The sequence below is a fragment of the Aptenodytes patagonicus genome, chromosome 4 (genome assembly GCF_965638725.1).
Source record: "Aptenodytes patagonicus chromosome 4, bAptPat1.pri.cur, whole genome shotgun sequence".
Taxonomy (NCBI): Eukaryota; Metazoa; Chordata; class Aves; order Sphenisciformes; family Spheniscidae; genus Aptenodytes; species Aptenodytes patagonicus.
This window is the reverse complement of record NC_134952.1, coordinates 80,155,191-80,171,305: the sequence shown is the minus strand read 5'-3', so window position 1 is coordinate 80,171,305 and position 16,115 is coordinate 80,155,191. Positions and strand designations below refer to the sequence as shown.

The window sequence follows — 16,115 nt, the reverse complement described above, 5'->3', positions numbered from 1 at the left end:
GAGGATAACTGTAAACCTTTTCATACCGTGGACGTGAGTGCACCTTTACTGCAATAGTAGTTAGTATCAATATTCTTCAATTTTACGCAGCACTTAGCCTAGATTAAGCAGTAATATTTTATGCCCCATAAAAAGGAAGCTATTTCTGCCTAAAGGAAATACCTGAATAGGGCAGAGGAAGACTGCTTACGCTGTGGCTTTCAGAATATAGAAGATCAGAAGTTTACACCGTAATTTTGTGCTTGAAAAGTTCTGGTCCTTCCCATTCCTAAGATTTGGATTTCTGTAGAAGATGTGTATATATTCATATGAAGACAAAACTTTGTTTTAATTCTGTTTTTCTAGACCATTTCTAACTTTTAAAAAGATAATTTTGAACTTTCTCTCTGTCAAATCACCTGCAGCCCCTCCTATTTTTACGTCGCCTACACACTATTTTGACGTTAACCTCCCCTGCTCTCTCAGACTTAATGAAAAATGCTGTTTTGACTCAAAGCACAAAAGTTTTGCTTAAAAACTGTCAGAAAGAAACATGAGTATTTCTAATTCAATCCCCTCCAAAATAGTGAAAAGACAGACTGTTTTCATGCATGTCTCCTTTCCTTGCAGGTGAAACTCATTGCCTAACTCAACCCAAAATATTGAATACCCCCAAAATTATATTTTTGAAGAGTTTACCATTACTTAAAAAATGTCATGCATCTCTAGTATTTAACTGTATGTCTCAAATTAACTTAGCACTAGAATGCCAACCCTAATAATGTCCTCACTAAATACAGCATGTCTTGAATTATCCATAAGCACACATATCATCAATAACATGAGTATACTTTTTCTTATCACTATAATATTTTCTTGTCCAAAATCTGTTTGTTTGGTTTTTTTTCTTAAATACAGGGCTTTTTATTTCATTTACTCAGTGTCAAGGATTCCTCACAGCACATGATCTACTCTCAGAAGAAATGTTTTTTTCTGAATTACATAATGTATGGGCCTATGAACAGCAAAAATCCTATTAAAAAGTCTGATCTTTTGGAAACCTTTCATGGTGGTCATGTTTTAAATTTGGGATATTTTTTATTTGCTCAGCAGACCACAGGAATTTCGAGAGTGAAGCTGAATGAAACCATGGAAATTAGTCAGGTTAGTCAGCCGCTGATACGTTACATGCATCAGTGTATGTTAAATATGAAAAGCACTGCACATAGCCTTTTTTTTCCTTACAGAACAGCTTCATCTATGTTGTAGAATGCAACACTGCAAGTGTAATTAACCATTAATTCGAAGTAATCAATTAAAATCTAAAGTCCACCAATATTATTTTTATTAGCAAGCAATCCACAACAGGAAACTTATTTGTCTTCTATTAGAAAGGTTTGAAAGAGTTTTTCAGATTTTGCAATCACGTATCATTTGGTGACCTCAACTGTAGGCAAACGTGCTATGAAAAATTGAATTGATTTAGGAAATAGTGCACTGTAAAGGGAGCACCTGGGCAAAAGAAAGTCATTATGTTACCGTACCCATTCCACTTCAGTGCGAGCTACCTCGTAATTTTTTTCTCCTCAAAAACCTGTGTCTGACTGAGGTAGCACTGTAAAACCAAATTCTTCTCTTATTCACACCAGTGCAACTCCACATAAATGGATGATAGACTATTCTTTATTTTGGCTTCTGTCTGTGTACTGTGGTCCTGATCATGCAAAACCTTACATACATGGTTAATATCATTCATAGCCCCAGTGATCTTCAAGGCTGAATGGTCAGTGTGGTCACATAGGACATTTGTGAATCTTCTGACGATGAGAGTCCAAAACCACTGAATGAAAAGTTGGACACAATTAAGGTGGTGGGAGTTTTGCCTCCGAGTTCCACAGAGCTAGGATTTCATTCCATGTTTTTATATTTTCCGTGAAGCTCCTGGAACAGTGCTTGCTGTAGCAATAATATACCTCAATCAACATCTATGACAAATTTCCCAGCAATCTAAAGCTAGTCCAATCACTGGACACATGGTGCCAGAGAACACAACGAAATTCCACTGTTATTCTGAAAGAGTTTTGGTTCATTGCTTAGCTACTTATTTTTAAAGGAAGTAAGCTCTGCTTTTTAAGTATATTAATAAAAACTACCAATGCTCCTTCTTTATTACAGCAGCGATACGTATTTTTTTGTGGAGTTACCGCATTCAAATGTTTCTTGCAGTGAAGAAGCATGAAGAACAATTAATATATCATTATATATTATATATTATTATTATATAATTATATATATATAACATATAATATATTATTATATGACTTTAACGAGATTACTTTATAGTACTTTAACAGGATAAATATTAAATGTGGGAGCCGTGACCATGTATTACTGAAACGCATAATATAATTTGCATAGGGCAATATCACGTTTGCAAAAGCTGTTTCAATGAGAGTCAAAATAAGAAACTAGCATTTGATAACATGTGGAATTTTCATTAATTAAACTGAATGAGAAAACAGAATAAAAACCGGTGATGAAAATGACCAGAAGTATCCTTAAGAAAAATAAAAAGGTTAAAATGCAAAAATTTTAAGTAAACACAGTACAACCTCTAAAATCAGTGCTGATAACTCTTGTCATCGTATGTGTTATGTTCTATGTGGGATCTTTTTGTCTTACTCTAATCTCTAATAACAAGAAAAGAAATTACCTGGAAATTTTAGCTTTTTCTAAACAAAATTTAGCATCTAGCACTAAGGCTGCAGAAGAGAACCTGAAAATGTGAGCTGGGTGCATTTAAAGCCTCAGACACAAGAAGGTAGATATAGAATAACCAACAGTTTTAAAAGAAGGCTTGTGACTTGACCCAGTTTCATGATTGTGTGTGCTGACTTGATTTGTGAACATCAAGGACTGGCATTAATGTAAAGTAAGATTTAAAAGTAACCGTAATAACCTGGTATCAGATGGAGAGTGTTCTTAAACTAGCAAGTGATTAGGCATAGGAAACCGTGTACTTTGGGCATGTTTGAAAATGCACAGGCGTGAACCTGTGCTATTGCTGAGTGACAGCAATTTGTAGAGCAATCTGATTCACTGCTTATTTACACATGAGGAAAGGAGAATATAAAATGCTATCATTTCACCTGAATGCTATCATTCAGCTCTGTTTTACACTGAATTTACATACGTGGATGTGTTGCTATAAGATACAAGGCAGAGAAAGAATCAGGTACCCTTTGTGGACAAAGCAAAAGCTAAAGCAGAAATTTGGTTTATCAGTTGAAACCTGCCATTTTATTTATTCTGGAGTGTTGTGTCATGATGTCCCCTGGCCTTAATGGTGTAGTAATAGTAATCAGGAAGAACAATGTATTCTGAATTCTAATACCGGTTCTCAAACTGTGGCCATGACATAATTTAGTTTTTACCTTCTTGCCTTTTTACTACGTAAAATAAGCATTCATTTCTCTATCTTATGGAGGTTATTGAGGGATGTAGAACATAACTGTAAAATCTTTCACATGAAAGTAATTACATTTCTTTAGTAAGAACTGACTACTTGTTAGGTATCTGCACTATTTATGAAGCACTTAGACACTGAACAGAACTATAGGTGTAGCTGCATGATTATGAGTAACGTATTCCTGTCCCCTTTAATGTCTCTTAGATGACGGTCCAATAACTTGCCAACATAGTGTGCAGTTCTCAAAAAGCTCTGTAGGTTAACAACAACAAAAAATCCTTAACTATACTGTTTAAAGCATGGTTTTCAACTTCAAACCATTTAGGCATTTTTATTTGGGCAACAGGAAAGCTGTTCAAATTCAGCTGGAATAAGAACAGTGTTCACTGACCTTTACTGAATGCCTCTTCTAACAAGGAAACTATTTAGCTCCTTTTACTCACACAGTTACACACACGGGTGGAAGAACTAGCATTTCACATTAACTGACGTATTCTAACTCTATTTAAAATCTATCAGACAAAGTCTTGACATGCATTTGCTTGTTGGCACTCAATCCTATTTAACAATGCATGACAAGAAGAGTGTTAGTAATAACACAACTACTTTCTCAGCACAGAATTAGCTCAACAGATATCCAATACCAGACACATACTGAACCACAAGTGAGGTTGCTGGAAATTAGTAACAAGTGCTGTGTTTGATTAAGATGTCATTTTGAAAGGACTACGAGAAGAAACAAACACTTGTGACTATTCATATGAACAGTCTTCAGTAAGCTTTGGCATTGTCAAGAGCTGATTGTAAGGACAAGACCCTTGCTGTAGAAGGAAGCTTAGAAGTTGCAGGAGTGTATTAAACAGGAGCAGATACTGATCTGCAGTGATCTACGCAGATAGTTAAAACCAATGCAATGTCTCCATCCCAGCACAGCAATCACTGCCTGCTGAGGAGTTACAGGCATCAGCATCCATTCCTCATGAGCTGCATGCATCCTTTACTGCACTGTGATCCTTTACTGCAGTATGAGCCTCCACTCGAGAAAGCTATAATTTATCCCAGAGTTCATAAACAGGAAGAGTTGCATATGAAGTAACCATTTTTTAGTCACTTCTATCAGCCAAATACAGTCTTTCCTCTATAAAACACAATTTCAAAGGAGCGTGACAATAGTGACTGCTGAATTTGGTGGGTGACCTCATCAGCAGATGACAAAATTGGAGAGGAATTTTGAAGAGAGAGGGATGAGAAGGGGATGAAAATACAATGGCAGGTAAAACGTTTGAAGAAAAAAAAAAGATTGTGTGATCCTCCCCTCTATAATCACTTACATATAAGTACACATTATCTGCATTACATGAGAACTCAGGAACTTCAGAGGAATCACTGTACAGAAGGTAGACCCATCCCTAAAGCAAGAAGTTTTCAGTATGAATAGGCAACAAAAATAGAAGATCACTGGGTGAGAAAACACAGGCACAAGGAAGCGACATGGCTTAAGCCAGGTCATGCAGAAGGGCACAAGTAGACCTGAAGACAACCTCAGGTCTAAGACCTGAAGAGAGCCTTGCTTTATTTCCTCTGCCGTATGCATCAAACCATGCTGACCTGACACTAATTACTATTCTACTCATACACTGGGAATATTAAAGTATTTATTGTACCCATCTTTGCTTCATTGTGATTATCTTCAAAATAAACAGCATACTTCTCAAAAAAAAAAACCCAAACCCAAAACAGTGAAGATGTTTAAAGAGTATCAGCCAGATTATAATTGTCTTGCTCACACATGTAACCATGCTGCATATGTAAGACCACACCAATGTGACCATTCAGCAAGTATTTGGTATCTTTGGACAAAATGTGCAAAAACAGAGCACAAAAGTAATACCGAGATCCAACAATGATAGTATACTGCATCTTACTTATCTTGCACAAAGAATGCTAATAATTACTGTACCATAAAAGTACTGAGTGTTGAGTAGCTTTCAGCGAAACAACAAATAATTCCCCATTTTCTCTGTTGCTCATAAATCTTTCATACATACAATGTGTAATGTTTCAGCAGTTGTGTGGACTGTTTTGCTCATTTTTCATTCAAACCAGCAGTTACTGATAACACACTTCAGGAGAGGGATTCAATCCAAACTTGCCTACTAGAAGATGCCAGCTTTCAAGTATCTGAATTCCTGTGGCCTAATCCTGCTAGTGTTGAAATCAACAATATTTCAAGCCAAGCTTCATAACTATTTTCTCAATTGCTTTCCTTAAAATAACCACTAGATGTCTTCAAATTTCTTTCCCGCATCTTGACATAATTTAGACGTAGAAATCATTTAAAGCATTAGCAACAACTCAAAAACTATTCAGTTTTAACAAATTAGCTTGAAAGTCAAAGTCACTTGGATATTATACTTGCCTTCCCATTTTCTTTCCAGTACTTCCTATTTCACAATCATTTTCTAAGTGTTTTTGTCTCCTTTCTGGCCATGGAAAGATTTAAATAAACTGTATAAGGCCTCATTAGATGGAAACAGGAAACTGACTGTAAAAGAAGTGTTTTCAAACTAACTAAAAAAGTAGATTGACAAAGACAATAGTTGTTTTTCCTTAAACCCTTTCCAATTATAGTTACTAGAGATGCTATTTTTAACAGTGGTAGGCAAAATTTTTGAAGACGAAGTATGACTTAAAGTTGGTGCCAGTTTTTTGGCACAACTCAGTCAAATATATAAGCATACCTTTAACTTTAAACATGTTAAGTGGCCCAACTGACTTCTGTTTGAATACAGATCTAAATTAAGAACTCCAATTCTTGATTCAAACCATGCTCATGAAAGAGTGAAATAACAACTTTTTAGAACTATGAAATAATGTAAATCTTGTCTGAATGCTCATGTTGTTTTTTTAAAAATAGGAGGCAGAGGTTGCTTTATTATTTGAAGCAAAAGTATTAGAAATGGAGGACTAACACTAACAGGCTATTCTTGGCTATTTTCAAGTTTTCTTTACCAACCAAACTGCAACCTTAACTTTTCACAAGAAAGCCTTCCTCCATAGAAGGGACTTTCTATTCACACTATAAAGAAAGACAGAGTAAATCATCAGGGCTTCAAGGTCAAATTCTAAAACATGACCTCTATTTCGCCTCCAAATGTTTACTTCTTGTTCCAAGTGCAAAAAAATTAAAAATAACTATGTACCTCATGATTTCGTTGTGGAAAGCAACAGGACAATGCCAGTGACTTTGGTGAAAGACAGATTAAAAGTTAAGTTCACACCTGCCTGGAGACCTCACGTAAGCCTTAGGCACCACTTCAGTTCCACTTAAATTCCTAAAATAGGGGTTAAGTAGGACTTAAGTGGTGCAGGGGCTTTGGGATGGCTGTCTGTGCTGGGGTGAGTTCACCATAATGCACAAATGGGAAAATATATATCTTTTACTAAGCAAATATGTTTTGTGGCTATATTTTCAGTGCCAGACCTAATGTGAAATTACAACCATTGAGTTATTCACAAGGGCCATTTGAGTAGGGCTTCTTTTCTGGCACTTTGTAAATAGCTCCTTTTGTATTTAATGCCTTTTTTTTTTTCTTTTCTTCAAGTAAATCATATATAATGAGAAAGCATTCCATGTAAATTTATGTATGTTTCTTTGCCAGTAAGGAAGAGAAAGACTTGTATTCTGTAGTTTTATTAATTATATTTATTCATGACAAAAGCAAAATGCTTCCTCTTTAATGGTGAAAATGAAAATAGGTGGTAGCATATTAGTTCAAGTCAAGAATGTATTGTCTAAAATTGCTTTGTTTGTAATTCTTGATCTGAGCCATATTTTCCCACACAATTCAGCTTTAATCTAGCATTCAAATAAGCATGAACATAAGCTATGATGTACTTTATTTGATCTGAAGACATCATAGGTGATGTTATAATGAATTTTATCCTTCTGCAGAGAGCTAGCACAATGTCTACACACTATGGAAGTCTCACTTCAGCTTCAAAATTAGACTGATTGGTATTTTTGTTTTATATACGTAGTCTTTGTCCTCATCCTGTACAAAGACGTGAATTTCCTCCTCACGTGATGATTCTTCAACAGATGCCCAACACAAAACTTCCATGAACTTCTACTATTTAGAAATAAAAGAAAGGTGTCTAACTTTCTTGTCTCCCACAGAGGCGATGTATGCCTCAGCTCCATTCTTCTTCCCAGTTGCCAGAAATTTGACCCTGTTCTCTAAAGTCTTCCTAGTAAAAGCAAAAAAATGGCAATGAGATTTCAAATGCCTATTGGCATTATCAAAAGTACTGTAATATGATAATAAAGTTACCCTGAAACAAAAGGAGGCAAAAAGAGATGTTAACTGTTAAAGTAGTTCACCCCATCTTATTTTCTACCTGTCCTCTAAGGTTTACCAGTTGTATTTTAATTAATGTATTGTGCACGCCTGTTTGTTTCTTACTACCTAGGGCAAACAGTACGGAGTAAAAGCACACTCTCCTTGTAGCTGCTCAGTACTATCTGCTGACTAGTTTATCTTCACACCAAAGACGATGCTGTGTAGGAGTTCAGATTATAGCTTTTTGGGAATTAAAGATGTAAATTGCTACTAAGTGATTTCAAGTCCTGCCTGACCAACCTAGTGGCCTTCTGTGATAGAGTGACTACATCAGTGGACATGGGAAGGGCTACAGATGTCATCTATCTGGACCTCTGTAAGGCCTTTGACATGGTCTCTCACAACATCCTTTCCTCTAAACTGGAGAGGTATGGATTTGACGGGTGGACAGTCTGGTGGGTGAGGAATTGGTTAGATGGTCACATCCAGAGGGTAGTGGTCAACGGCTCAATGTCCAGATGGAGATTGGTGACGAGTGGCGTCCCGCAGGGGTCTGTGTTGGGACCAGTACTGTTTAATATCTTCATCAATGACATAGACAGTGGGATCGAGTGCACCCTCAGCAAGTTTGCAGATGACACCAAGCTGAGTGGTGCGGTCGACATGCCAGAGGGACGGGATACCATCCAGAGGGACCTGGACAAGCTCGAGAGGCAGGCCCGTGTGAACCTGATGAGGTTCAACAAGGCCAAGTGCAGGGTCCTGCACCTGGGTCGGGGCAACCCCCAGTATCAATACAGGCTGGGGGATGAAGGGATTGAGGGCAGCCCTGCCGAGAAGGACTTGGTGGATGAAGGGCTGGACATGAGCCAGCAATGAGTGCTTGCAGCCCAGAAGGCCAACCGTATCCTGGGCTGCATCCAAAGCAGCGTGGCCAGCAGGTCGAGGGAGGGGATTCTGCCCCTCTACTCTGCTCTGGTGAGACCCCACCTGGAGCACTGCGTCCAGCTCTGGAGCCCTCAGCACAAGAAAGACATGGACCTGTTGGAGCGGGTCCAGAAGAGGGCCACGAAAATGATCAGGGGGATGGAACACCTCTCCTATGAAGAAAGGCTGAGAGAGTTGGGGTTGTTCAGCCTGGAGAGGAGAAGGCTTTGGGAAGACCTTAGTGCAGCCTATCAGTACTTAAAGGGGGCTTATAAGAAAGATGGGGACAAACTTTTTAGCAGGGCCTGTTGCGACAGGAGAAGGGGGAATGGCTTTAAACTAAAGGGGGGTAGATTTAGACTAGATATAAGGAAGAAACTTTTTACGCTGAGAGTGGTGAAGCACTGGCACGGGTTGCCCAGAGAGGTGGTGGATGCCCCATCCCTGGAAACAATCAAGGTCAGGTTGGACGGGGCTCTGAGCAACCTGATCTAGTTGAAGATGTCCCTGCCCACGGCAGGGGGGTTGGACTAGATGACCTTCAGAGGTCCCTTCCAACCCAAATTATTCTGATTCTTATCATTTCTCAAATGACAGTTTCTTCAGTCTACAGTAATTGCTGGTTTAGACATTGTTTCCAAAATACTCGGGCACACACCTAGCTTTATTTCCAAGAATAAATGCCGAAGATACTAAATCACACTTGCAACTTCATGAATGTGGGTAACATTCCTTACCTTCCTGAGTGCTTTTTGAATCAGGAGTTTAAAATATTTTGGGATGATCTTAATACTTTGCAATTATCAAGAAAGGCCTAAGGATATGGATACATTATTTATAAGTGGGACAACTACAGAGATCATTAGCCCAACAGGAAAACTTTCCAAGATTTCATAGAAATTGGTATTTTTTTCTGTACTTCATTCTCAGAAAACCTCTGTAAGCATCTAATAAAACCAAGTAAGTGGGAGAAAATGTTCTGATCCCTGCGTTAACACCACTGCTTCCTGTGGTTTTCAAGCCATGGTCCAAAGAATCAGTGGGTCTGCAGTCCTCTTGTAAATGCTTCGCATAGGCTAACTTAGAAAAGCAAGTCCCCTTTCAGCGTATTCGAACAATTTGCATAGGATTCTGTGCCTCCACTGGAAAACTGTTAGGGGTCCTTCAATCATAGAAGTTTAAAACCCACCACCTACTTACCAAGGTCATGTTAGGGATAAATATGGCTCATACCTGTATATTTTTAGGATTATTATTTTTTTGTATGTCAGTAATATCTTTTTAACAAAAAACACAGGCCAAAGCACATTTCCATGCAGAAAATCTTCAACAGCTCTATCTTTGAAAATCTGAATTTTCATACACTTGCTCCAAAAATTAATTTCCTTTCAATTAGAAAAAATTAAGCACACATATTTTACCAAACAAAACAATGACATAATGCATATGACATATAATATTTATGAGATTAAACATCAAACAGCCGGCTCAAAATGAAAGACATTTTTTAAAAGCCCTCTAGACACAGAGATTAGAAGGCAAATGTCCTAAGTAATTTGGTACTCCAGGCAGCACATTACAAACTGATTGTCCACCAGCCATCAAGAAGAAAAAAAAAAAACCAACTGTACTTGAGTTTTTTCAAAGTAATAAATGCAATTGATATATTCAAGTTGTGCAATCTCTGAATTCCAGCAAAGTACAGCTTCCCCGTAAACGCCACTTCTGGAATCCTCAGTGAAGCGCTATGAAGTACCATGCTGTTAAGGACATTTATTTTTCCAAATACAACCCCACCTTAATTCATTTGTAAATATTTCCCAACCCTGCTAATAAGCCAAGATGTATTTATAACAAAACAATCTTATTTCCAGTGAAAGGCATACAAGACTTGGGTTAATAATTTGTATCTATCATGCCATACATTTAGGAAACCAGACAAAAACCGCCTGGAACAATGCAGTTGCCTCTAACCAAGAGGAGAATTTTTACTCTGGCTGTTTTGGCAGTCTGCTGCTTCTGATCGCAAAGAGCACTAAGAGAGAATCACTCCCGTATTTTTAAGAGTAGGGACAAACAGGAAGTCAGAAATACAGAAGTATTCCATAGGGGGTTAAAATAAGTATGATGTTTGAACATGACAACGCATGGATTTTTTTTTTTAAGGGAACATAAAAAGATAAAACTTCAGGAAGACAAAAAGGGTAACAAATTCAGCCATAAATGCAGTACAATTTTGTAAGAAAAAAGGCTGCAGAGTATGCCTTTATAATGTCTAGTTAGAACAGTTATATTTGTAGCAGCAACTGCAAAGGGCTTTTAACAACAGTATGGGTAAACATAAGACACAATCTAAAAGAAGAATCATTTTACTTCAAAACATTTCTGCTTTCTGGGAAGCCAGAATATGATAGGCAATTCTAAAACTTTGAAAGGGGAAAAATAACAAGAGGAGCTGAAAAAAAAGGAATAAATAGCTTAAATTTAGTAGGATCTAGGCATTTAGAAACTCTTGAACCCGTAAGCGTGTGGTAACAAACTCTCCAGCCAGAAGGTTTGTCAACCAGCACACTGTATCACTAAGTGAACCAAATTCATCTCGTCATTGAGTGTGCTGGTGACACACTTCCCCTTTGTTGTTCTGCACTTTGATCGTACTGTAACAACACTTAGTGGATAATAGCTATTTATATTATCCCTGTATACCACTTACCTCCCTGGTACAAAATAGAGTAATAAATAACTGATTCTGTAGCTTCCTACTCATGGGATCACCGTTTCTTCACATACTTGAAGAAGGGAGCAATTTAAAGCTATTCACCTGAATTACGCGCTTGTAGAATTGCAACCTTGCGCTGTATAGGTGGAAGTCAATCAACATAGCTTTATCGCAGAATATGTCAGGCCGCCTAGCCATAAAAGACTCGAGGAAGGCAGTAACGTGGCCTGCCTGTAGACGCTATCAACCTCGAGGCATTGCAGGATCAAAATACCAAGGTGTAAGCCATTTGTATATACTTATCTTCTACAACACATTTTAGGGGAGAGGAGGAAAGCAGGTGCAAATTCGTTAAGTAGACGACCTGCAGCCCTTCTCCCCAAGAATCCAGAAGATGGATTGGGGAGCCTAGCGACTCTTAACAGCACGTTATGAACAATAGTTAATACAAACTAATTGTGAATAAAAAGAAACGTTTTCTTTTGAAGTGCCACCTTGCCAGAAAATACAATTTTTATTTAAACCGTGAAAACAGATACTAATATCAAACTGAGCTATGCAAAATGGAGCAAGAGGTAACTCTTCAATGACTATATGAGATGATGTGACTCCCATACTTTAAAAAAAAAAAAACAAAACATCTGCAGGCATAAGACCACCCAAAGCATTTATTTTATAAGTAGTATTTAGACACCTAATTAAAACATTTTTTGTGGGAATTACCAAAAGAACTACTGTATAAAACACTATGGGAATTAATTAATTGCAGAGAAAAAAAAAATATATATTACTTCATACTGATCATAAAATTGCTAAATTAGGTTCTGATTCAAAGCTCATTACTATCAGTGGAAAGGGCTTGTATTACTCTGTAATAAATGGTTGAGCTATTCCTGTCTATAAATATTTGAGAAACAGATACAAAAACTATCTTTATCCATTAGCAATTGTGCCTCGCAATGTGAAGCAGAATATGCCTCTGTGCTCCACTAGATACCAAATTAACTAACTTCTTGGTCTATTGCTTTCAGGACCTGTGAGGGCTTTGGCATATTATGAAGCAAAACGAAAAATGAGAAGCAGTAAATTGAGATTAGAAAACAGTTGAAAACTAGTTCAAGGAATGCTGCTTTACTTGACAGAGTAACCATAATGCTAAGTAACAAAACATCAACAGCATAGTCTTTGTTCAATGTATTGCTGTTGTACAAAGATTCAACTGAAACAAAGCATGGCATTAAATTTTAGGGGTTTTCTCTTTTCAAGCTCAAAATAACACTACAACGTAGAACATTAAACCTTTTCACAAAGTACATCAGTTCTTTCAAACTGCTCAGCTTTACAGGACATCATTTTAGTGAATAAAATTTGAACCAACATACAGTCAAGTAACTTGTCATTTGTCTTTTCAAATACAAACTTACATATAAAAGAGGTATTCCTTATTATACAGTTATAGTTTTCTATTTATATAGTAAGGATGAAAAAAAAAGTTCCATGCAAGACAGCAGAGAGGAGAGTTTTGAGACAAATGCAACGTTTCCATCACTTCAAAAACATCACAAAATATCTTGCCAAGCAAGAACTCAAAGTCAACAGTTTTTCTGCAAAACCCTCTCTACGCGCGGAGGCATTGCCGTCATGGAGACATGACCGAATTGTATTTTGTGAACTACTGCCTGTTTCAGACCCACACGAACACAAAACTGTGTCTCAGCATTAAAAAAAAAAAAAAAAAAAAAAAAAAGACTAACCGAACCCCTCCATGGAGAAAACAAATCTGACACAGCGGTTACTATTAATTAGCATTCCTATTTGTTCAATACTGCTTCCAGTTTCCAAAGGAAGTGTGACAGGCTGAACTAATAAAATGCTACTTCTCAAAGCTGCTAACACCCTATTTCCTGGGCAAACAAGCTACCCTTCAGTTACATACCATGCACTAGTGTTCTGGAGAGTATCAAGCTCAACTACTTCCACCTATGCAACCTACACCTACGCGCAGCCTTTTTTAAAAAAAATAATCAACATTTAAAAGACATTTTTAAAGGCATTTTTATTATTTTTCTGTTAAATGAACCTAAGGAAGAAGCAGCAGAAGAAAGGGCACTGCATGACAGATGGTCGCAAGAAAGCAGGTGACCCCTGAAGCTTTCTAGCTTGCTGCGAGTCAATTAATAATGGGGATTTCTCTTCTTACCGCCCCATCCCATGCAGAGAGGAGCAGCAGCAAAACCTCATTCAGAACGCATCCATGCCCGCTAATTGACTTGGGAAAGAAGTAAATCAGCAGCGGCGAGCAGATGGTGCAAGCGGCTCAGGAGCAGGAGAGGAGCGGAGAGGAGAGAAGCGAGCCCGCGGAGATGGCGTGTCCGAGGAACAAGCCACAGGACTTACTAACCCGAGCTCTCCACTAAGATATACCGTGGGAGTTGCAGATCGCCTGTGCTCTGCATCCCCGCTGCTTTGTTTATCGGAAAATATTCAAAATGGAAACCTGACTCCGCTTCTAAAAATAGCCGAATTTACTCGGTTTCAACTTGAAGTCCCACTGCTGAAGTGTGACAACGGTGAGCAAATACCTCGTCTTATCTCCAAAAGGCAGCATGTCAAGCCGGGGGAAAAAAGCCCAGCCGAGCTCCTCAGGGCTTTACATCGGGCTCTTTGCAAGAGCCAACGCCAAGGCAAGGCGAGCGCGGAGAAGCCGCCCCCGACCAGCGGCGCGGGGCGCCCGCCAGCTCTGCCGGCCCCGCGCTGCCCCCTGCCGGGGAGGCTGCCCCCTGCCGGGGAACCCCCGCGCCGTGCGGCCCTCTCCGCCTGCCGCCGGGCTTCCCGCCCCCGATCCCCGGGGCTGCACCCCCGCTCCCCTCCCTCCCTCCCGCAGCCCCGGGGTGCAGTGCGGCGTCCCCAGCTGCAGGAGCCCGCTCCCCTCAGCACCCTGAGGTGCTCTCGCCCCACCGCGCCCCCCTCCTCGGGCGGAGCTCCGGTCTCGAACGCACCACGTCCGGCTTTAGCGGCCGCTCACGCCTCGTCAGCTCCCCTGGCACTTAACCCATCGCCCTCTCCGTCCGGTGGCCGCCGAGACGCCTAAAAGGTGACGAGCCCCCAGGGAGACTGAGCTCTTCAAGAGCAGCGCTTTGTTTTGAGATTACTAATGACATAACCCGCCCTCCCGAAGAGGGGAGATGTTATCTCAGGCTTCGACGTGTTCCTATCTAGCTCGCCGGGCAGGGAAAAATATATTGCTTGCTACTCACGAGGAGTTGACTATGTGTTTTAAAGCAAGGGGAACACCACGTAACTAGATAAAAGCCCCGGGCAGGGAGCGCTCAGCCTGGGACAGCTCGGCTCGCCTTGCCGGGCGCAGCAAAGCGGCGGCGGGCCGGGGGAGGAACGCGAAAGCCCGCGGCGCCGGGCGGAGGAGCGCCCGCACGGGCGCGTCGGTGGCGGCCGAACGGAGCTGCTGCTGGTTGGTTTCAGTTTTTGCTCTTTTGAGGGTGGGGGTGGGGGGGGTGGTGTCGCTTTTTTCTTTTATCTGCTTTGGAGACAGCAAAGGGAAGTGGAAGAGCGACCTTCTGCTGGGAAGAAAGGATCTGCCTCTATCCGCCGCCGCTCCGGTCTTACCTTGTAGCTTTCCTAACAAAGTAAGAGCGGGTAAAGTCGCCGTGATCGTCCAGCCACGCTTCCACCGCTTCCTGCTCCGGCGGGGGGGGGCGGCTGCGCTCCATGCTCCGCGCCGCCCGCTCCCGCCGCCGCTCTGCCTCCTCCTGCCGCTGCCGCGGCTGCCGTTGTGGATTTCCCCCCCTCCCGGCCCTCCTCCCGCCGCCGATGCCCTCGGCCCGGCGCGGGGGGGGCCGGCTCCCACCCCCTGCCTTCGCCCCGCTCCCAGGTGTGCGGGCGGCGGGAAGCCCGGCCCCGGCCCCAGCGCCGCGCCGGCGGCACCTCAGCGCATCTCCGGCCCGGCCGCCTGTCCCGCGGCGGACAGCCGGCTCCACCTCCGCCGCGGCCCCGCAGCGCCCCGGGGGGCTGCCGCGCCCCGGCCCCGCCCCGCCCCGCCCGGCCCCGCCGCGGGGGCACCGGCGGGAGCCCCCGGCCCCGGCGCTGGCGATGCCCGGGGGAGGGCGGGCGGGCGGCAGGGAGGCGGAAGGAGGCGTTTGCGTGCGCGGCCCGGGGCCGGCGGCTCTTCTGCGCCGAGGCTGACCTGGAGCGGTTGGCCCGGGCAGTCCCCGCGGGGCCGGGGAGCGAGGGGAGAGCGACTGAAAAGTAAATTGTTCTCCCGGAGCCAGGCAAAGGGGTTTTTCTCCCGCGCCCCCGCTTCACAGTTATTTTCTTTTCAAGGTACGGCCTGCGTCAGCCTGCTTCCAAAAAGTGGTAAATCGGATGTCACTTTGGAGTATTTCACTGTCGGGTGTCAGTACGTGATCTTTGATAGACCTCAGCCTGGATATGAGTACTAAAGCCCTGGCTTTTCAATCCTTCCTGCCTACAGTGAGGCTTTTAGATCCATTTTAGACATGTAATAAGCACAGCCTAGCTTTGAAGATGCTCCAGACGCACGGCTCCTACTTTCTCTAATATTAGACAGCTAGGATTGAAATTTTGGTTAATGCTGAGCATACACTTTCATGTATTGCAGTTCCATTCTAAGATACGCACGTGCACACATTTATCATAATTG

At 41.5% G+C, this 16,115-nt stretch overlaps 1 protein-coding gene across 5 annotated transcripts in view; it reads right to left on the bottom strand.

Moving 5' to 3' along the window:
- The window catches only part of PDE5A (phosphodiesterase 5A), a 70,437-nt gene extending 55,234 nt beyond the window's left edge, over window positions 1-15,203 (bottom strand). For 2 of the 5 annotated variants that reach the window (XM_076337291.1, XM_076337292.1), the window contains exon 1: window positions 15,062-15,203. In XM_076337291.1, coding sequence (XP_076193406.1) covers window positions 15,062-15,165 — 104 coding nt within the window. In that variant the 5' untranslated portion in view covers window positions 15,166-15,203. Of the gene's footprint in view, window positions 1-13,838; window positions 13,992-14,019; window positions 14,108-14,436; window positions 14,458-15,061 lie in introns of those variants that run through there. The other 3 variants (XM_076337295.1, XM_076337293.1, XM_076337294.1) reach the window with 3 other exon arrangements.
- Window positions 15,204-16,115: the final 912 nt, after the last annotated feature.